Source organism: Pristiophorus japonicus, chromosome 5 (assembly GCF_044704955.1).
Source record: "Pristiophorus japonicus isolate sPriJap1 chromosome 5, sPriJap1.hap1, whole genome shotgun sequence".
NCBI lineage: Eukaryota > Metazoa > Chordata > Chondrichthyes > Pristiophoridae > Pristiophorus > Pristiophorus japonicus.
The window spans coordinates 143047438-143071073 of record NC_091981.1 but is presented as its reverse complement, the minus strand read 5'-3'; the positions used below and the strand labels follow the sequence as shown (position 1 = coordinate 143071073).

The 23636-nt window shown below is 43.3% G+C and overlaps 1 protein-coding gene across 7 annotated transcripts in view; it reads right to left on the bottom strand.

Annotated features, from left to right (window-relative positions):
- crppa (CDP-L-ribitol pyrophosphorylase A) overlaps nucleotides 1-23636 on the bottom strand; it is a 717155-nt gene that overhangs the window by 313314 nt on the left and 380205 nt on the right. For all 7 annotated transcript variants that reach the window (XM_070879974.1, XM_070879979.1, XM_070879975.1 and 4 more), the window contains one exon: nucleotides 17022-17153. In XM_070879974.1, the coding sequence (XP_070736075.1) occupies nucleotides 17022-17153 (132 nt within the window). The remainder of the gene's footprint in view (nucleotides 1-17021; nucleotides 17154-23636) is intronic.

Below are 23636 nucleotides of genomic sequence, written 5' to 3'. Positions count from 1 at the left end.
GGTCTCCCATGCTGTACCAGTACTCTGGAGTTAGAATAAAGAGACTAAGGTCACACTTACTCACGTCTACAGTATTCAGTCACATTGCTTTATTCGAGACATAACACATTCCATGTTGCAATAAACCTGTGAGTGGAAAAAAACCTTCCAACATCCTCTATCAAGCAGCAGCTTTTGGATTTTTTTGTGTCCTTTTCCCACTACTTTTCTCCCTGTCCTATCTTTCATGAAGGTTCCAACTCCTTGCTTATTACATGTGCACAAACTGAGTGTCATCCTATTCCTCAGTTAAGCTCAACAATTCTTCATGCTATTCATGTTCAGGGGCAATACAGACAAGCACAATCCTGCCTTCATCTGATATTCACTCACACATGTTCCAGCAGGGTAGAAAAGAATAACAGAAAGAAAGTCTTGTATTTATATAGAGCCTTTCACCATTTCAGGGGATCCGAAAGAGTTTTACAGCCAATTAAGCACTTTTGAATTTTAGTCATGTTTATAATGTCGAGACCACAGTGACTACACTTAATGACTTGGAGCAGGAATCCTGACTGAGTTTTCCCTTCCCTTTAAATGGTTCAGGCTTTTGTAGTGTCTGCATCACCCTTCCAGTTGAGATCAACACAGACCTGGGACTTTCTGGGTTATGTGGCTCAATTGTTGATGCCTGACTGAGCCAAGCTATCAGGAGAGTCCAATTGAAAGCTGATAAGTGAACTGTGGATAGGCAGTCTCCACCTCAAAGTGGACATCAAACTACAGATCACTTTTGTCACTCTTACAGCAATTAAACATAGGCGTTAATATTTCCACTTTATTTGGCACTAAATGTAATTAAAACTTTTAATAAAAGAAACATAGTATTACGATAATATGTTGCTATTTATGGTTGACCTTGGATGACAGGATATAGGAACCATTAATTCTAATGTTACCTGAACTGTTAAATTTGGTACTACCATGTTACAATTCCCTGATTCCACACATAGCAAGATTCAGATAATATATGTTGTTTTACTCAAGTATTGTTACAAAGCATAACTAAAAACTGATTTGCAATGAATGTGATTTAATTAGCCATTTTTCAAGTTTTAGGCAGATGTCAGATATTACATATCAGGTCAATAATTTAAACTTGGAAACTGCATTACAATATGTCCTACTTGTAGCTCAATTTGCTATGCCATGCTAATACTAGGATACAAGGTCAGGAGTGTAAAAAAGGTAGATCTGGGTCAAAATGCTGACCTCCAGCCCTGTTTTTCTATGTGGAGCTCCAAAAGGTTTTTAATAAACTCAGATACATATAAACCTTTCAGAATCTTGAATGCTTACTTTTGACTTACTTTATACAGCCTCCAGTGCAAGGCAAGGTCACACATGATTTCTGTGTTGTGTTTAAGATCTTGAGAGGGTGCAGAGTAAATTTACCAGAATGATACCAGGGATGACTTTGATTATATGGAGAGACGAGAGAAGCTGGGGTTAATTTCTTTACAGCAGAAAACGTTTAGATTTAATAGAGGTGTTCAAAATGATGAGTGTGTTTGATAGAGTAGATAGGGAGAAATTGTTTCCACTGGCAGGCAGGTCGGTAACCAAAGTACACAAGTTTAAGATAATTGGCAAAAGAACCAGTGGGAGTATAAGAAAAAAAATTACACAGTGAGCACTTGTGATCTGGAATACACTGCCTGATAGCAGATTTAATAGTAACTTTCAAAAGGGAATTGGATCAATACTAAAAAAGGAAAAATTTGCAGGACTATGGGGAAATAGCAGAGGAGAGGAACTAATTGGATAGCTGTTTCAAAGAGCCAGTACAGGCACAATGGGCCGAATAGACTCCTTAGGGCTGAAATTGCCCCTTTCTTTAAGGCCTGCTATCACCACAAATTGGCAGCCAAGTTGCGGAGTGGAGTGGTTGGCGACTTTTGGTGGAATGGCCGCTGCTAGCCCAATTGCCCTCCCGAGTTTTCCCAGCGGTGCTCTGATTCCCCCCTTACTGCTCCGCTGCTGCCGATCGGTGTTAAGCACATCATCTCCATGCGCACTGCCGATCTAATCTCCCAACGGCGACATTCCCCTCCGAAAATCTTCAGCCCACCCGGCGGTGCCAAAACAACCTTTTCCCTGGTGGTCCAGTGAGCCTGAGGCCTTCTGCAGCGGCGGTGCGGCTTCCCTTAAAGGGGAGGATTCACTGCTGCCTCCGCCATGTTTTTTTTGCCAGCCGACTGCGATGTCGACCTGACAGTTATGCCTCCGGGTTCGGCTGGGCCGGCAGCAGGCAGCCTGGCACCCCGTCTTGAGTGCCAGGCTGCTGGCCCGGACGAAATCCTCCCTGGTGGACAAATGCGCCAAAGTTTAAAAATCGTGAAGGCTCTCCCCTTTAAGTGAAGGGTGGAGTCATGGTATGTCATCACGGCGCCGATTCCGCACCCGCCCCCAACTTCTGCCCTTCAGTTTCTATCACCGCCGCGACTTTGTTCCTCAGGTGTTGTCATCGCCCCCTCCCCCCATTTACACCGACTTTTGGATCAAAACAAAAAAAAACAAAGAGCACAATTTCGCGAAAGAGTCGACCTGAACCGCAGCTGCGGTAAAAAACACCAAATCCGGGCAATTTGTACCCCCTTCTGTGCTGTATCATTCTATGAAGTAACTCATTGATAGATTCTAATGTATTGCTGAACAACAGACTCGTGTGTTGCCTTTTCTTAGCCTAGTTAATACCAATAGGGGTAAAGTTCAAATTTGGCGAGTGTGCAAAATGGGTGGTAGCGGATTGGACGCTCGATATACATCTGCTGATTTTCGTGCCGGCTCAGAAATTGAACTTACCCCCAGTGCTTCTTCAAATGCATTATTTAAATGCTGCTTCAAACTTGAGTTAGCTCTATGTGGCCCAACTAAGGCTCAAAATATAGTGCCCTTTCACCACATTGCAGATGATTGAGAGTTATATTGCTTTTTTATCTTTTAATCCAGCCAGTAATTTTTAAAGCTGAAAATTTAAAAAAACAAAGTTGAAACATTTGTGGATTGAATAGTAATTAAGAACTCTGTTTGCATTGTCATAAAGAACTAAGGACTCCAGGCCAATTCGCTGGTCATCCGTTACATTTTAAGTTGTGCCCCTCTGTTCAAGTATGTGCTGAATTTGCTAATCCATGAAAATTCTAAAATCAGATCATTTTACATCAGTATAATTAAACTATATAGGCTGAGGGGAGCCTGTGATACAGTTTTGAACACTAGTATCCAATGTTCTCGCAAGGCCCATTCTAAATTTTGCCCATGCGCAAAATCTCCTGTTGAAAAGCCGATAAGCAGTCCGTGCGGGACCTCCAGACAGCTGCGTAGCAACAACTTTGCTAGTATCCTATTCTTTTTATTCATCAGTTGCTTAGGCTCAACATCAGCTTTTAAAAAAAAGACTGACGCAAGCAGAGACTTGACATTGTGATAGGAGGAAAAAGAAGCAATGGCTGTTCTCAAATCTGCATAGGATCAGAGTTTGACCAGAATTAGATCCCAATTGATCACAATGAGCCAGACGAGCCTAAACTCCACTTCTAGAACATATCCGGTTCATACCAGGCTCATAGCAATAAACACTACAATGACATTTATCAGAATTAGGAACACAGGATTAGGCCATTCAGCCCTTTCACCTTTTCCTGCCATTTAATTAGGTCATGGCTGATCTGTATCCTAACTCCATCCATCTGCCTTGGCACCATATCCATTAATACTCTTGCCTAGTAAAAATCTATCAATCCCAGATTTAAAATTATTAATTGAACTCGCATCTACTGCTTTTTGTGGGAGAGAATTCCACGCTTCTATCACCCTTTGCCTGAAGAGATGTTTCCTAACTTCTCTCCTGAATAGCCTGGCTCTGATTTTAAGGTTGTGTCTCCTTTTCCTAGACTCCCCCACCAACGGAAAATGTTTCTATCTACCGCATCAATTCCTTTCAAAATCTTAAAAACCTCAATCAAATCACCCCTTAACCTTCTACAATCCAGTGAATACAAGCATAGTTTATGTAATCTCCCCTCATAATCTAACCATTGGCACCTTGGTAACATTCTGGTGAATTTACAGGGCACTCCCTCCAAGACCACTAAGATACGGTGCCCAGGATTGTACACTGCACTCCAGGTGTGGTCTAACCGGAGCTTTGTATAGCTGTAGCAAAACTTCCTCCCCTTTATATTCTAGCCCTCTAGTTATAAAGGCTAACATTCCATTAGCCTTTTTAATTATTTTTGTACCTGTTTAGTGATCTGTTTATAGGACCCCTAAATCTCTTTCAGCCTCCACCGTTCCTAGCTTTCCACCATTTAAAAAAATACTCGGATCTATCCTTTCTTAGTCCAAAATGGATGATCTCACATTTACCTGCGTTGAAATCCACCTGCCACACGTTCACCCACTCACTTAATCTATTAATGTCTCTTTGTAATGTTATGCTCCCATCGACACTACTTACTCTGCTATTAATCTTTGTGTTATTGGCAAACTTGGATATATTGCTCTCTATTGCATTAAGTCATTAATCAGTATAATGAATAGTTGACCCCACCACAGATCCTTGTGGGACACCACTAGTCACTTCCTTCCATTTGCCTGCTACATGGTTCTCAAAAGCGGCACCTAATAATGACCTGTCATGTCCTGCATTGAGCAGCTGAGCTTCATGTCTGTTAGGCTGTTTCCTATTGTTTAATGTTCTCAAGCATTGTAACAAAACCACAAGATAAATGCATTTTCTAGGCAAAAGAATGTTCCTGCTATTCAAATAGATAGGGTAAAAAAAAGGCTGAAAATCAGGACCTAACAACTTTGGTGCAACTTCTACTGCATTGAAAAATAATGTTTCATATTGTGATTTTTTTCATCAACTTTCAGAAGATTTGTCAATATCACAGGAAATTCAGCAAACCATTCTGAAACACACTGTAACTGCACACATCTGTTTTTTCCAAAAGATCTCCATAAAGATCTCAATAAAAAAAGAACAGCTAGAAAACTGATTGAGCAGACTTCCCCACTTCGGAATATGGCCACGTTCTTGGATGAGGAAGCACAGGAGGTCTATAACTCTGAGAATAAACTCATATCAAGATATAGATAACAGCAGGAACTCATCTGTCAAAAATAGCTGGCACAGTTAAACTCCTAATGAATGCATAAATTGTTTTCCAAGTCAGCAAGGAGCTGCTCCCAAATGTAGTGTAGTGTTAAGTGGGGATTCACCGTGCCCAGCCCATAATTATCTGCCCATTAAAATGAATGAACAGAAACTCACAAGCTGACCATCCGAGTGAGCGCAACTCCCTGCCAGGAGCAACAAATCACAGAATTGACCCTTGTATATAAAACAACAAACTTGCAGCTCTATACAACAAACCACATAATGATTCATTCAGCAACTCAATCAATACAAAAAATAGAGAATTCTGAACAGAAATATGTATGTTCCATAAATTGTGAAGGATTAGAAATGATTAACTCCACAATCTGTATACTTTAAACTGGATTTTGTGCAAACAAATTAAGAAATTATTCTATGCGATATTGCCATGTGAATGATTACATCACTTAATCTATTTGTTTTATCAAGAGGTGGGAGAGGGGAGGGAGTGGGGTAAGATGAACAGAATGTTCCTCGTGGTGGAGGAGAGGCTAGATTTCATGATTCTGTTTAGTTTGAGGTAGTCAAAGAAGGTCTAAATGTTTGTCAGCTGAAGAGTCAGCTGAAGATGGTTCTGTGGAATTGTACTCTACACCTTGGTTGAAGAATGTTGTTGCTCAGTGTAGCTGGGGAGGGGTTTGAATATTGCTTAGTGCCAGAGGGGGTGGTGATAACACTACCAAAGTCCTAAAGGAGGTATAACTGCTGGTGCTGTGTTCCAAAATGCTGCTTGATGGGGAGTTGGAGATTGCCAAATGCATATTCCAAAATATCCCAAAGTTTGGAAAGAATGGAATTTCCGAAAATAAGTAGAAACCGCATCCAGATATTGACTAACTGAGATTGCTGGAAGTTTGTAAACTCCTGAAAAGGCGAAAAGCCACTGAACTGCAACTCTCATTGCCTCTGACGAGCCGATTGTCCAAATAAGGATTGCGGTGCAAGTGCTATAGCTGTAACCATGGAAATCCATTTCAAAAGATAAATTGAGGCAGAAATAAAGGCAATGGGAACAACCTGAATATGGAACTTCTCTGTTGCACATGAAACTTCAGGAATGCCTTGTGTTGAGAACAAATAGCCATCTGGAAGCTATCTTCGAGTCCTATAGCAGATGGTCAATCAGAGACCAGGTCTGAACAGAATCCCCGAGATTTTTAACAGAATTTCTTACACAGTGGCCTGTAAAAACCTTCTTGATCACACCAGTGAATAGTAGGGAGATTATTTTGGCCAATGTATCTCCAAGTTCAAGAGCAGTATATTCATTCAAGGAGATAATTAAGTGAAGGAAAATATATCTTCTAATGGGGAAATACTGCTATTTCTGTTGTAAGTCAAGAGCTCTCAAATGTTTGCATAGGCATGCATAGGACTGCAAATATTAGCCTAAGTATATGGTAGTCAGCAAAATATTACTAATCAGTGGCTTTTTATAGTTATTCGAAATCCCTCGATTTTCAGAAGCTAATACAGGTAATCTTCTCATCTCCTCCATCTTCTGTAGATTAAACTGCTTCGCTCGATCAGAAGACATTTTTTTCTTTGTTACAGAATCTGAAGCCAGAAAAGCAACATTATATTTGAAGTCCCTGTACTTCACAACTAAATGCTCCCCTTCCTTGTTTAACTTAATTACCTACAAATATCGAACATAAGCACAAAAGGGCACACGCAAGCATTCTAGAGCAACAATGACATTGCATTTTTAACATAGTAAAATATCCCAAAGTGTTTCACAGGAGTCATAAAACAAAATTTGACACCGAACCACATAAATAGAAATTAGGGCAAATGACCAAAAGGTAGGTTTTAAGGAGTGACTTAAAGGAGGAACATAAGAAATAAGAGCAGGAGCAGGCCATTCTACCCCTCGAACCTGCTCCATAGAGAGATTTTGGGAGGGAATTCCAGAGCTTATGGCCTAGGCAACTGAAGGCACAGCCACCAATGGTTGAGCGATTAAAATAAGGGATGCTCAAGAGGTCAGAATTAAGGGAGCACAGATATCTCAGGGGTTATGGGGCTTGAAAAGATTATAGAGATAGGAAGGGGCAAGGCCATGGAGGGATTTGAAAACAAGGATGAGAATATTTAAATTGAAGCATTGCTTAATCAGGAACATTGGTGTACAATTTTTTATTTAATTTAAAACTAGAAATCCAAACTGGATTAAAATGTTTTCTTCATCACAGCAGTTATATTTTAACTTTGTGTTAAGATGTTGGGCCTGCACACCAGTATTTAATTGAATCGCTGAGAAAAGGCCTACTAACCAACAATAACAGATTAAAGTGAGCAACCTACCACTCCAGAAGCAAATCACCTTTACCACGAAAGGCTGCTAAAGCATACCACAGCAGTCAAACTCTTCGATTCGCTTTTGTAATGTATGCACCTGTGAGTATGCTCACAAGTTTGCAGAGCTGTTACGTGTTCCATGTTTTTACAGAATGTGCGAGGTTGCAACCCCATTCCATTATTTGAAGGGGCTACTCCTCAAATTCTGGTTGCACTTCAGTCCCACACTCTTGATCTTTGGGCACCCTGTGTGGAGGGAAGCGGGTAGGTCCGAAGGCCTCCTCATAGAACTGCTCCTGGGCATCAGCCAGTCCAGGCAGCGGACGGTCGAGGGGGTCGTTCAGCCCGACTGCCTGCCTCTCTTCCGCGGTTACATCCGAGCCAGGGTGTCCCTGGAGATGTTGCACGCGGTGTCCAGCAGTACGCTCGCGGCCTTCCGCGAGAGGTGGGCACCGGAGGGACTGGAGTGCATCATCACCCCCGGCAACCAAATTTTTATTTGATTTTATATGTTTTAAAGTTTAATTTGTTTAATTGCCGGTTTTAGTGCCACTCCCCGCCCCCCCCCCCCCCACCCCCACTTCCCTTTTAGCCTGGGAGCACTTGTATAATTTGCCTCTATGTGCCCCCGGAAAAAAATTAAAAAACAAGGGGACACTTGTTTGAAAAGTTTTGCTGTGTCCTCCGCCTTTAATCAGGGGGCACTTGATTATTAGCTAACAACTAAAGGAGTTGCAGAGCTGTTGCATTGCGAGTGGCTTAGCCAGTCACGTGATATTCACAAGGCTAAATAAAACCCCAGTAGGAGTAGGGTCTAGATCATCCACGATGAGGTATGAAGTTGTGAGCCTCGTGGATGAACTGGTAATGTGTAGTGTGATTGTGAAACCTTTGTTAATAAACCAATTAATTCTAAATAGCAATGTGTTGCTATGAATTCTTAAGCAAAGAAACCATGAAGAAAATACATTCTAGGGGCCCACGTTTCCACATGATTTGCGCCTGATTTTTAGGAGCAACTGGTGGAAAACGGACTATCTTAGAAATCGCAATTCTCCACATTTTTTTTTCTGCAGTTCTAGTGAGGTAGAACAGTTCTACTTTGGAACAGAATTTTTTCTTCAAAAGGGGGTGTGTCCGGCCACTGACGCCTGATTTCAAAGTTTCCACAGTGAAAACGTACTCCAAACTAAAGTAGAATGGAGCAAGTGAAGATTTTTGTAGAACTGAAAAAACCTGTTCTACACATTAAAAAATTAGGCGCAGGTTACAAATTAGGCGCCCAGAACGAGGTGGGGGGAGGGGGAGACGGGAAGTCATTAAATTCTACAATCAATCCTTATTTATACTTCTTCAAATATTATACAAATAAATCCAACCTGAATAAACATTTATAAGCAAAGAAAAGATTAAATAAACCATCTTCCTACCTGTGAGAAAGTGCTTCAGCCATTGTTCGTTCCCGTGGGAGGTGGGGAAGGAAACCGCCGTTTGTTGCTGCGGAGGGGAGGGAGGGGAAGGAGACAGCGGTTTGTTGCCGCCGCGGAGGGGAGGGAGGGGGAGGAAACCGCCGTTTGTTGCCGCGGAGGGGAGGGAGGGGAAGGAGACAGCGGTTTGTTGCCGTGGAGGGGAGGGAGGGGGAGGAAACCGCCGTTTGTTGCCGTGGAGGGTGGGGAGGGGAAGGAGACAGTGAGAAGGGTAGCCTCAGTGCTGATGTGCTGATGGCAATGTGCTTTTATTAAAAAATGTTCAAAAATTAAACAGCTACAAAGAACTACAAAAATGGCCGAGTGCCAATGTTTCCTTCACACTGCGCGTGCGCGAACGTTTCAACGTGCACGCGCGGCGTTGCCGGCAGGAAAAAAACGAATTTAAATAGTACCCGCCCCCTCCCACTTACAAAATCGGCGCGAGTGTAGGCTCCGCCCCTGGGCGCCGCGCCGTTTTAGGCGGGAAAAACGGGCGCCCAGCTCAGAGGGGCGCCCGTTTTTTATCCTGTGGAAACTTGGGCCCTATCTTTGCTTAGTAAAACAGAAAGTATGACAAAGATAAATGACATACAAGCAGAAATGAAGGGCTCAATTTTACCCAGTGCCATTTTTTGGCATATTCCAAGAGTTACGCCTGCTTTTTTGGGGCCCGACTGTGCCAAAAAAAACCTTTACCGTTTCCCCATTCTAATTATTAAAATTAGCTCCACGCAGCCTGTCTTTTAGCTTCGAGGGTGTAGCCTAATGTCTGCGCCGAATAAAGGATTAAAGGATGCCACCCCCCCACCCCTCGCTTCTGCACATGCGTGAAAAAAAAAGACTTTTTAAGTAAATGCTATAGGCTTGCATGCCCAGTACAGCTTCTGGTCTGCATTTGGGCATTTTTAAAGAGCCAGTTGACTGTGAGAACTGTGAGAGAACTATAATTTTCAGCGGAAAAATCGGAGCTGCAATATGCAACGTAGCTCAAGGACCAAGAATTTCTTACAGGATGAAGTGGAGGCACTAGTTACTGTAATTGAGGCCAGATGGCACGAGCTGGACACCAGCAGAGGTCACATAAAAGTTTCACCAAAAAGAAATGAAGAATCGCTGGAAACAACATGCAGAAGATTACTGTGCGATGGTGACTACCCCGAGGTCTGGAGGCCAGTGCAAAAAGAAGTGGCAGGACCTTGGTCAAGTAGTTAGTGTAAGTAATATTTTCATTTATTCACTGCAATTGCAATTGTAAATATGACCATCTCTATGTCCCACCCAGCAGAAAGACACCCTCTCTAAAAGGTTATATTTTCATCTTTGCAGAGGAAGATGGCACACAACAAAAGAGAGAGAACTCGAACAGGAGGAGGCCCAGCAAATCTGCACCCACTGACACCCTTGGAAGACAGGGTTGCTGCTTTGATGGGTCCTGCCTGGAGAAAAGCAACCACCACTGCACAAGCTGGGCCCATACTCGAGGGAGAGAGTAAGTCCTGCAAATTCCACAATCTGGCTTTGCTAAATGTTAAGTATTGCGCGGGCTAGCCATGCTTCGGTTCATGCAATGTGCTATCATGTCTCCGTCTGCTACGCTTCGGTTGATGCAATGTGCTATCATTCATCGTGGTCCTTCAAATGAGCCTGCTGTCTGCGCTGTGTGAGCCTACTCATGCCACCCTGACCCCTCCTCTGCTGCTAACCATTTGTCTGTTCTGTTATATTTTGCAAAACTTGAGGCCAACTCTGACGAGGCTGAAGCCGATGCAGAAGATTCAGACGCAGACGAGTCTGAAGAGGAGAACATCTTCCAATCCCACCTTCCAGACCAAGAGCATGCAGGTGAGGGTGAGGGGGAAGGGGAGGGGCAGGGGGAGGGAAAGGATGAAGTCCCCATTGTTGTACTCACTCTGGAGGAGGAGCCGGTGCCGCCCATTGAGGTGCCAGCCCCTTTCCTGAGTGGAAAAAGTGTTGGGACATTCCATGGTTATACACCGTCCGAGGCTGCGGTTCCAGTGGGGTGCAGCAAGGCACACCCAGGGCCCCACCGTCCAAGGCTGCAGGTCTCAATGGGGTGCAGCGAGCCACACCCAGGGTGAGGAGGGGAAGGAGAGCTCGACAGCACTCTCCTGAGGTGCAGAATGTAACACATGTGGTTCAGATGATAGCAATGAGTGCGGAGAGTGCGCAATGACTCCTGGACACCATCAGTGGTGTGGGTGATGAGGTATGGGAACTGTCGGGACAAGTACAACACTCTCACGAGAAATTGGAACACTGTCGGGGCATGAGGGAGGGAATGTCGCAGGCACCTGAGACACTGTCGGGGCACATGAGGGAGGGAATGTCAGAGTTAGCTGCTGCAATAAGGGAACATGCCCAGAGCCCGCGGCCATTGAAGGAATCAACTGCCACTTCCACTCCAATCCCCAGACCAGCCTCTGAAGAGGCCCAAGCCAGGCCTTTCACATTACCGGCTGCCCATGTCCCCCTCATCAAGAAGTGCACATTACCCGAGATGCTCAAAGATTAAGCTTGGTACCAACCCGAGAAACACTGCGCCACCGACTGCAGGCAGGGGTGGAGTCACCAAGACCAAGTGCAGCGGGCGGTCTTAGAATAAGGTGAAGGAGAGATGGGAGCAGTCTTTCTTTGCTGCTGTTGTTATTATTATTGTCGTTGTTACTGTTGTAACTGTTTGCAAATTAAAAGTTTTTTGTAAGTTATATAAATTTACAAGTTTAAAAGTTTGTAAGTGATCTTAGCTGAAAACTTTAAAGTTTGATACAAGAATATTTTTATTAAAATTAAGTACAAACAAATGTTAAACTTTTGATTAAAAGATATTTTAAATTAAAGCTGAATTATTTCCATTATATGTTCCATTATTAACACAACTTTTTGAACTAAAGAAGAATCATTTCCATAATTTGTTCCATTAACACAACACAACATTACAGAACAGGTCCAAACAGTAAACATGGTCCATTTGGAATAGTTGCCGCTGAGCCTTCAGGCAGCAATCGTTAAAGGGGCTTGACGGCCCGCCCTCCTCTGCCGTTGTGCTCCGGGTTCAGGTAGTTGCATGGCTTCCTCGTCCTCCTCGTCATCTGCATCTTCTCCCTCATCATCAGCTACTCTCACTTCAGGTGGGTCTTCTACTACCAGCTGCTGCTGCCTCATGATGGCTAAGTTGTACAGCATGCAGCACACAGCAGTGAACTGGCCAACAATCTCAGGGGAGTATTGCAAGTAGCCTCTGGAATGGTCCAGGCATCGGAAACGCTGCTTCAAGGTGCCAATGGTCCTCTCTATTATTCTGCGCGTCGCAATGTGCAACATGTTGTATTCCCAGTCATCTTCCGTCCGGGTTATGCGTAGGAGCGTCATGAGCCAGGTGGCGAGGCCGTACCCTTTGTGTCCAGCAGCCAGATCTGCCCTTCTGGCTGCTGCTGAAACATGGCAGATATACCTTTCTAACGTAAGATGAACGCATCATGGGTGCTCCCAGGGTATCTCGCATCAACTGACATGATGCGATGCAAATCATCACAGACGAGCTGCACATTCACAGAGTGGAAGCCTTTTCTGTTCCGGTACATCTCGGAATCCTCCAAAGGTGCTTGCAAGGCGATGTGGGTATAATTAATGCAGCCCTGTATCTTTGGGAAGCCAGCAATCCTGGAGAAGCCCACAGCCCTGTCATGCATTGCCTGGGCGGTTCTGGGGAACTTTATGTAGTCATTTCTCCGGACAAAAAGTGCAGCAGTCACCTGTCGAACAAATATGTGTTGCATGTTGAGAAATGGTGCACACATCCCCAGTTGTGGCCTGGAATGATCCAGATGTATAAAACGAAAGTGCAGCTGTAACTTTACTTTAACTGACAAAGCAGTCCTCTTGACACTTTTAGAGTGCAGGTCTGCTTTTATTAACTCACAGATCTCGGTTACAAATTCTTTGTGGAAACGCAGCCTTCTCACACAGTCTGCATCACTCAGGTGCAGGTATGAACGCCTGTCTCGATACACCCGATGTGGGTAAGGCCTTCTGCCCATCATCCTACGTGCTCTGAGGTTACTCATGTGATTATGTGTAATCAATCATCTCCTCCGCAGCACCATCATGCAGAAGCCTTGCACAAGATATGGCATTGTCAATATTGCCCCCATAATTTAATTGTAGCTTTGCAAGAAGCTCAAAACAGCAGGAGAAGGCACTCTCACATTTTTTCCTCTCACTCTCCCCAAGGTCTACGCCCTAGCATGGACCATACCCTGGTCTGTGCATGTGCAATAGACTTGCTTAGAATGGGAAGTTAAGCATTCAATAAAGAAACAAAGTCTAATGCAATTTTTGAATTCTTGATATTTTTCAAAAGTACCACCCCATCATTGAACGTCTCCTCACCGGGTTCGAGGTCATATGGTAGAATCGCTCCATCACCCGGATAGAGGGGTTAGGCGTCCATCCCCAACCAACGCCCCCCCCAAACTGGCTTCTTTTCAAGCTGCTGTATATATAGCCTAAGGGTTCTCATCCCTTCAGTTCAGCTTCCACCCTGCACCACCCCCTGAAGCCGAGCCCTGAGCCCTTATGTCTGGGCGAGGGAGCGATTTTGCTGGCCGACGCTCCGACCCTCGAGCCCGGTGAGGTGGTGGCGTGGTGCTTTGAAAAAAAATCAAAAATTAAAGAATTGCATTAGACTTCCATTTTCTCCCTTTTGACTTTGAAAAAATTTAGCTTCATGATGCATATTCTCTGCCTTCTTGACTCCCTCCAAAACTTCGCCTAAAAACAATGGCGTCTTTCTGCGCCGATTTTTTTTAATGTGCACTGGTTTTTCTTAAGTGCCCAGAAGGTTTTTTTGGAAGTGGCCACATACTCCGTCCTAGGAAAAATGCAAGTTGGCCAGACTTGCATAAATGTGAAAAACTGGCGCAGACATCAGGTTACGCCCCCTATGACGCAAAAAAAACTAACATAAAAAAATCGTAACTAACTGAGTTGTGCTGGCGCAGAAACTTTGGGGAAACTTAGATATTTTAATTTACACCAAAAAAAGCGGCATACGCCAAAAAAACGGCACAGATAACTGGGGAAAATTGGAAACGAGCCATGCTCGATTGGCTGACTCAGTAAGATATCTGACTGTTATAAATAAAATTGCCTTATTTTTGTCAACCTAAACTTGGCTTCAATCAAAATAGATGCCTGGGGTTTTGACCAGGAAGAAGAGACAAGAACATTCAGATCCAAACAGCAGACACTCTCAGGTGAGCATTCGTGTAACAAATCAAACTTATAAAAAAGTGTTGGTGAAATCTTCATTAATCAAGTTGAAATAAATCAATCATTCACATTTCACTGAGTAGCATGATGATTCAAAATATAGCCTCTTTTTGACAGTTCATCAATTCCCAAACACTGGTATTTTTTTCCTCAACCAACTCCCAAACTCTATAAAGTATTATTTCACTCTTCCAGGATTTCAGGATTTCTAGATTTTCCCATGCTTAACCATTTTTAGCGCCTTCCCCTAAAGACCTATCCAAGATCAACTTTATGATGTAGCCTTGTGTTACATCAACCAACTTTGCCATCGACTGCCCAGTGAGTGTAGCATTCTAAGTATTATCGAGGAATGTGCATATTTTATCCTTGAAAAGCAGCACTAAGAAAATTGAAGAGCAGCAGAAAAATACAATGATGCATGAAGAAAAGGGACTCAACTAGATATACTGGCAACACACATCGTTCTCTGTTCAAATATGGTCGGTTGGATACACAAGTATAATATTACAATGCACCCTCTTATTCGCCTCATTTGCAATTATCCATCAGACTTTAGCCGGTAATGGGAAACTAGTACAAGTCATGATACCGAGGTCGAAATTCCGTTTCTAACGCCTCCCGTTAACGACGGAGATGGGCAGCTAATGGGCGGCTAAGTGCTTACCATCGGCGGGGATCAGGTTCCTTGGCTGACGGGAAATTTAGTTGGGTGGTGGGGGCTGCTGCCACCCATGCTACCCATGCCAACTAGGTCAAATAGCACTGGAATCAATTAGCTGATCTGTCATCTAAAAGTTTCCAACATGCCAGTCATTGACTCCAGCCGCAATCCCTTCACTGATGTGAGTCAGTCAAAAATGCTCCTGAAGTCAACCACTGCTCATGAGCTACAAAAGTGAGCACAAACTCACCTTCACTGATCTCAGTGGAGCTGCTGATTTGAAAATCAATACTGAGCCTGCCTATTCAAATGCACTTCCATGCTAATCATTCAAGTACAGTATGTGTGAAATGTAATGCCAGTTGGTACAGTAAGCAGCTGGAGTTATGTTCAACACATGCTCTGCTCACTGGCACTGGCAAGGTCTGTTTTGACTTTAAAATCAGCAGCTTCACAGTGCTAATCTAAACAGAAGCTATCGATGTCATCAATGGAGGTGATCACATGCTGCCTTTAACACGCGCATTTGTAGCAGGAGGATCTTCAGTTAGTGTAGTACAGCATTTTTGGTCAGCTATCTAAGTTCTGTGATGGGCCCAACAGCTGCGGTCGATAGCAAGTGTCTAGGGGAGCTATAGGCCAGCACATCAGCTGATAGATCAAATGCTGATCTGACCTTGCTGGAAGGAAAAGAGCAACAGAGAGAAAACTATTAAAGAGAACTGAGGTGGGCAGTTGAGGAGAAGTAGGGCATTCAACATTCTGAGCAACAATTCATGCTGTAATTTGAGGGCTCGTGATTATTTGCAAGTTTCTACTATCTGCTGGGGAGAGGACCCACTTCATTATGGTGGATAACTAAATATTACTTGTCCTCGCGCATCACCATTTCAAGGATACTAATAGTAGCGACTACTAATGATAAATAGAAACCACTGCTTTAATCGATGAGAAAATAATGCTCAATAATCTTATTATGCTAAAACTGCGTGCACAATCAAAAAAGAAAATGGCATGTTCATAACCATGTCAAACTGGTATATCTTGCTGAATGGCTGATATTAAAGCAGAGATTTTTCAACGTGTCAGGTTATCACCGTCAGTAGTCAAAAGATAATGGCCGAGAAATCCTGGTCGAGGTCTTCCCTCGGGCGAACAACTGAAAAAGGGAAAAAAGATGCGCACGTACTTGTTCCTGCTGCGCCCACAAGAGATCCCAGTCCTGAGGCCTTCACTCACTGCGCATCGTCTGGACGAATGTAAGTTGGAGCTGCAGTCACATGGCTCTCGGCAGCCAATCAAGGTACAGCATTTTTTCATTCATAATAATAAGAAATCCGTAAGTTGGAGTTCCAATTATTATGATTGAGAAACAGCTCCCAAACATCAAAATACTAATAAAAAATAGAAAAAAATATACTACATATTTACGATTAATTTAAATTCGTTATTAATGTCTTATAAAAAATATATATTTTTCCGATTTTTTAAAAAGTTTTTTTAATTATGGTTTAAAATAAACTTACCGTAGTGGGCAGGGTTTTTAAACAATAAAATGTGTTTTAAAAATGTTATTTTGTTGTGTTTTTGTATGTTTTAAAACTCTTACACCTGTAATAGTAAGCTATGCAATGCTTTTATCAGGCGCAAAAGTTTTCAGGACATCCACTGGACAAGATATGGGTTAATATCGCAATCTTGCCCATGCGAATGTCCTGGCTGCCGAGATACAGAGGATCTATCAAGCTGGAGCTTGACAGATCTGAAAAGCCAGTTTTCAGCGCATGCGCATTGTGTGCTGAAAACCAGCTTTTGCGATGCCTTCCCGGGTCCGTAGACACTCAGTACGGACCTGGGGAGGCCGGGATTTCTAGGCCAATAATGGACCAGCAAAATTTCATGTAGTTTATTGATCTAACGACAGCACAAGCTAACAACAAAATGTTCTTAGTTTTCCAAAAATGTGTTCCTTAAAGACTTTAATCCATGAAAAAACAAAGAACTGCTTGCATTTTGACTGTATTTAGTTAGAGGTAGATTATTGTTTCCTTTCTAACACAATAAGTAAAACGCAAAGGAAGATCCCTACCTGGGTATAATTAATCAGCAGCCTGTACACTAAAACATTTTTTCGATTTGCTTCCTTTGCCAGCTGCTGGCTGTTGGTAAAATCTTCCATTCGAATGCAGGAAGATGCAGTTTCCGAGTTGTTCAAGTGCACCTGTAACAAAAAAAACCAATATGCACTTATAGATGTAATAAAATACCTTTCCCCTTAACTTCAAAGTAATGACACAAAACAGGATAAAGGGTCAAAAATACTGAATTATCACCAGCCTAGCTGAAATCACATGTTTATCACCTCTGAGACTGAGGGCTAGGATTTCCATTATTGTCCAGAGCGTCCAAAAGTGGGCGATATATCCAGCGTTAGCGTTTAAATTGGTTTTTGAGATCGCCGGAATATCGCTCATTTTCAAACCCGCTAGTTTCCACTTTATAATTTGGGCATTAGTGGGAGGAATGTGAAATGGGTGTTCGTGTTTTTTTCAATTTTTTACTGTCGTAAAAGGCCGGCGTCCATAGCAGCAGTCTTTACCCGTCTTTCAGCAGGTCAGGGGGTCATCAGCACGTGCGCAGAACATAGAGAAAGAGAGAGAGGAGAGATAGAGGAGGAAGCTTGTGGGGATTGTGGAGATTGTAGTGGTGGTGACTTATATTTAGAGTTGTTTTGTGAAAACTATCTACAATTAGTGAGTGAGAGAGTGATTGTTTAGCAACATATCTAACAGAAAAAACAAAAGAATAAGAACATAAGAATTAGGAACAGGAGTAGGCCATCTAGCCCCTCGAGCCTGCTCCGCCATTCAATAAGATCATGGCTGATCTGGTCGTGTACTCAGCTCCACTTACCCGTCCTCTCCCCGTAACCCTTAATTCCCTTATTGCTTAAAAATCTATCTATCTGTGACTTGAAAACATTCAATGAGCCAGCCTCAACTGCTTCATTGGGCAGAGAATTCCACAGATTCACAACCCTCTGGGAGAAATTCTTTCTCAACTCGGTTTTAAATTGGCTCCTCCGTATTTTGAGGCTGTGCCCCCTAGTTCTAGTCTCCCCCACCAATGGAAACAATCTCTCTGCCTCTATCTTGTCTATCCCTTTCATGATTTTAAATGTTTCTATAAGATCACCCCTCATCCTTGTGAACTCCAACGAGTAAAGACCCAGTCTACTCAATCTATCATCATAAGGTAACCCCCTCATTTCTCGAATCAGCCTAGTGAATCGTCTCTGTACCCCTTCCAAAGCTAGTATATCCTTCCTTAAGTAAGGTGACCAAAAGTGCACGCAGTACTCCAGGTGCGGCCTTACCAATACCTTATACAGTTGCAGCAACACCTCCCTGCTTTTGTACTCCATCCCTTTCGCAATGAAGGCCAACATTCCATTTGCCTTCCTGATTACCTGCTGCACCTGCAAACTAACATTTTGGGATTCATGCACAAGGACCCCCAGGTCCCTCTGCACCACAGCATGTTGCAATTTCTCCCCATTCAAATAATATTCCCTTTTACTGTTTTTTTTCCCAAGGTGGATGACCTCACACTTTCCGACATTGTATTCCATCTGCCAAACCTTAGCCCATTCGCTTAACCTATCCAAATCTCCTTGTAGCCTCTCTGAGTCCTCTACACAACCCACTTTCCCACTAATCTTAGTGTCATCTGCAAATTTTGTTGCACTACACTCTGTCCCCTCCTCTAGGTCATCTATGTATATTGTAAACAGTTGTGGTCCCAGCACCAATTCCTGTGGCACACCACTAACCACTGATTTCCAACCGGAAAAGGACCCATTTATCCCGACTCTCTGCTTTCTGTTCGCCAGCCAATTCTCTATCCATGCTAATACATTTCCTCTGACTCCGCGTACCTTTATCTTCTGCAGTAACCTTTTGTGTGGCACCTTATCGAATGCCTTTTGGAAATCTAAATACACCACATCCATCGGTACACCTCTATCCACCATGCTCGTTATATCCTCAAAGAATTCCAGTAAGTTAGTTAAACATGATTTCCCTTTCATGAATCCATGCTGCGTCTGCTTGATTGCATTATTCCTATCCAGATGTCCCGCTATTTCTTCCTTAATGATAGTTTCAAGCATTTTCTCCACTACAGATGTTAAACTAACCGGCCAATAGTTACCTGCCTTTTGCCTGCCCCCTTTTTTAAACAGAGGCGTTACATTAGCTGCTTTCCAATCCGCTGGTACCTCCCCAGAGTCCAGAGAATTTTGGTAGATTATAACAAATGCATCTGCTATAACTTCCGCCATCTCTTTTAATACCCTGGGATGCATTTCATCAGGACCAGGGGACTTGTCTACCTTCAATCCCATTAGTCTGTCCAGCACTACCTCCCTAGTGATAGTGTTCATCTCAAGGTCCTCCCTTCCCACATTCCCGTGACCAGCAATTTTTGGCATGGTTTTTGTGTCTTCCACTGTGAAGACGGAAGCAAAATAATTGTTTAAGGTATCAGTCATTTCCACATTTACCATTATTAAATCCCCCTTTTCATCTTCTAAGGGACCAACATTTACTTTAGTCACTCTTTTTCGTTTTATATATCTGTAAAAGCTTTTACTATCTGTTTTTATGTTTTGTGCAAGTTTACCTTCGTAATCTATCTTCCCTTTCTTTATTGCTTTTTTAGTCATTCTTTGCTGTTGCTTAAAATCTTCCCAATCCTCTAGTTTCCCACTAACCTTGGCCACCTTATACGCATTGGTCTTTGATTTGATACTTTCCTTTATTTCCTTGGTTATCCACGGCTGGTTATCTCTTCTCTTGCTGCCCTTCTTTTTCACTGGAATATATTTTTGTTGCGCATTATGAAAGAGCTCCTTAAAAGTCCTCCACTGTTCCTCAATTGTGCCACCGTTTAGTCCTTGTTTCCAGTCCACTTTAGCCAACTCTGCCCTCATCCCACTGTAGTCCCCTTTGTTTAAGCATAGTACTCTCGTTTCTGACACAACTTCCTCATCCTCAATCTGTATTACAAATTCCACCATATTGTGATCACTCATTCCGAGAGGATCTTTTACGAGGAAATCGTTTATTTTTCCTGTCTCGTTACACAGGACCAGATCCAAAATGGCTTGCTCCCTTGTAGGCTCTGTTACATACTGTTCTAAGAAACAATCCCGTATGCATTCTATGAATTCCTCCTCCAGGCTACCCCCTGCGATTTGATTTGACCAATCGATATGTAGGTTAAAATCCCCCATAACTTCTGCCGTTCCTTTTTCACATGCCTCCATTATTCCATTGATTATTGCCTGCCCCACCATGAAGTTATTATTTGGGGGCCTATAAACTACACCGACCAGTGACTTTTTCCCCTTACTATCTCTAATCTCCACCCACAATGATTCAACATTTTGTTCATTGGAGCCAATATCATCCCTCACAACTGCCCTGATATCATCCCTTATTAACAGAGCTACCCCACCTCCCTTCCGTTCCTGCCTATCTTTCCGAATCGTCAGATACCCCTGTATGTTTAATTCCCAGTCCTGGCCACCTTGCAACCATGTCTCTGTAATGGCCACCAAATCATACCCATTTGTAATGATTTGTGCCGTCAACTCATTTACTTTATTTCTAATCCTGCGTGCATTTAGGTAGAGTGTTTTCATCCTAGTTTTTAAACCATGATTTTTCATTTTTACCCCTCCTGCTGCCCTTTTATATTCAGTGGCCCTTTTTGTTTCTTGCCTTTGGTTTCTCTGCCCTCCACTTTTACTCATCTCTTTTCTGTCTTTTGTTTTTGTCTCCTTTTTGTTTCCCTCTGTCTCCCTGTATTGGTTCCCATCCCCCTGCCATATTAGTTTAACTCCTCACCAACAGCACTAGCAAACACTCCCCCTAGGATATTGGTTCCATTCCTGCCCAAGTGCAGACCGTCCGGTTTGTACTGGTCCCACCTCCCCCAGAACCTGTTCCAATGCCCCACGAATTTGAATCCCTCCCTGCTGCACCACTGCTCAAGCCACGTATTCATCTGTGCTATCCTGCGATTCCTACTCTGACTAGCACGTGGCACTGGTAGCAATCCCGAGATTACTACTTTTGAGGTCCTACGTTTTAATTTAACTCCTAGCTCCTTAAATTCGTCTCGTAGGATCTTATCCCTTTTTTTACCTATGTCGTTGGTACCAATGTGCACCACGACAACTGGCTGTTCTCCCTCCCTTTTCAGAATGTCCTGAACTCGCTCGGAGACATCCTTGACCCTTGCACCAGGGAGGCAACATACTATCCTGGAGTCTCGATTGCGGCCGCAGAAACGCCTATCTATTCCCCTTGTGATTGAATCCCCTATCACTATCGCTCTCCCACAATGGAGAGCATGGAGGAAGTGCGTGTTGATGCTGTGGAGGTGGAGGAGGTTGGCGAGGGCAGTAATGTGGGTGAGGTGGGAGAGGAGATGGGTGGAAGAAAGAGAGCCAGGCACTTTTCGGATGAGGCCAATGCTGCCCTCCTGCAAGAGGTTGAATCTCGTTGGGCCCAACTGACCCGGGGTGGGCGTGGGAAGCCAACCCCAAAAGTTTAGCAAAAAATCTGGAGTGAGATCGCTGAAGTGGTGTCGTCGGCGACACATGAGGTCCATGAGGCCAACCAGTGCCACAAGCGCTGGAACGACCTTGTTGGTTCCAGAAGAGTATGACATTTGTTTATATATATTTATATAATTGTAATTGTAAGTGTAATGAGGCAACGATGATTTTAAATTCAGATCTGATATATCGCAGTTAGACCGGTAATCTTTAAATCCAAACCGACATTTGCGGTGGACTAGCATGTGTGTTGTGTAGTGTAATAATAATAATAATTATAACATGATATCTGTCAGTAATGTGCCGTGTGTTGTATCAGTATCTGTAACAGTACCTAGCAATGATCTTAGGCCAATGTTGTCACCTTTTGCAGAAGAAACTTTCGAAGACGAGGACCGAGCAGTGGCACACAGGTGGTGGCCCACCGGTACTTTGTGAGCTCACCAATATCAAGGAACGGGCACTGGCACTTGTGGGCATCCACAACCGGTCGGCCACCCGTGCAGCCCTCATACCACGTGAGTAAAGTATAAACCATTGTGTGATGTAAAGTAAATTAATGCCACACCCACTCATATCTGTATAATATATGATTGATGATATGATGTATTTTATTGATGCAATGTTATGTAATTAATGATGGGCTCATGAAAATCATTGTAATGCAGATTTTGTGCAATCACAATGTTCATTAAATGTGATGACTGTGATTATTTTTATAGCGGTAGTGCTGCTCTCGTGCATATGCTGTGCGTAGCGTTTGCATTCCCCTGTGACCCTAGCACGCCCTTCTCCTCTAATTGCCTCATTTTTGTTTTCTAGCTCAGCCAAGAGCCCTTTCAATTAAACCGAGGCAAGCTATGGATCTTGTTTCTGGGGGTGAGGAGCCTCAAATCTCACCCATCATGCTGCAGGTCCTCCTCTCCACTGTGGACAGTGACGAGGTGGAGAAGGAGTCTACAGCAGTGACACCAGTACCTTGCAGTGTTCCTGCGGCCATTTCCTCCTCGACCATGGAGGTAGTGGGCCAAAGCACTTTGTCGCAGGGCACCCCAAGTGTCTCCATGCCAGCGGCTACCCCGCGGAGGTTGGGGTTCGGTGCAAAAGGACTGCTCCATGATTGGCAGATCTGAGTGTGGACATGGCGTGTTCTCGGACAAGTTCAGGTAAGACTGCTTCTCCCTGTAAGTTCGTCGGGTGTAAGTACTCCTCTTCAGTCTGCCACCTCTTTGATTGGGCACATAATGCTCCTCAATATACCTCCTCCCATCTCTAGTCTGCAGCATGAGAGTAGTCATCAATGAGAAATTACAGGCCCCATTACAGTAACAATCACTATTATACCTATTCTTCAGGTTTCTGAGCGGTAGTTTCCTTTATAGACTGTACTCTGAGCCTTTACAGCAAAACAATACATTTTCCGACTAAAACTCATAAAATAAGTTCAAGTCGTCCACAATACGCTAAGATATTTGTTCAGATTTTCAAATCAACTTAATATAACTCCAGATTAAATCAAAACTCCCCAGAACTTGAAGCAGTCTTTTATATGAAAAGTCCTCCGATTTACAAAATGGCATCCATACCGCTGGGTTAAGGTCAGGTGAGTGCAGCTTTTTTTCAGCATATTTTTGGGCGGGCGATACTTTCGGCGATATATGGGCGATATGCCAAAAGTAAAGCTCGGCGATATTTGGGCGGTTTCTGAGCACTAGTTTCCTTTATAAACTGTAGTCTGAGCCTTTATGGCAAAACAATATGGGCGGGCGGTTTAATTATTTCTCGGCGTTACCTAAATGCCAAAAGTAACGCTGGGCGATAAATGAGCGATAAATGAGCGTCAGTTTCCATTTTTTGTGAAATTGGCGATAAATGGTCATTATACTTCATCTCAGCGTTAAAATGGACGGTAAGTGGGTGGTAGCGAAGCAAAACTGATGGAAAGTCTAGCCCTGAAACTATTGAGATTTAAATCCCCTTCCACACACACGAGCAATACTGGACTCCAGAAAAATGTTGCATTCCTTGCACATTCCGTGTTCAGTTCTATTCGCAGCTCCTCAGATAATGAAGCAC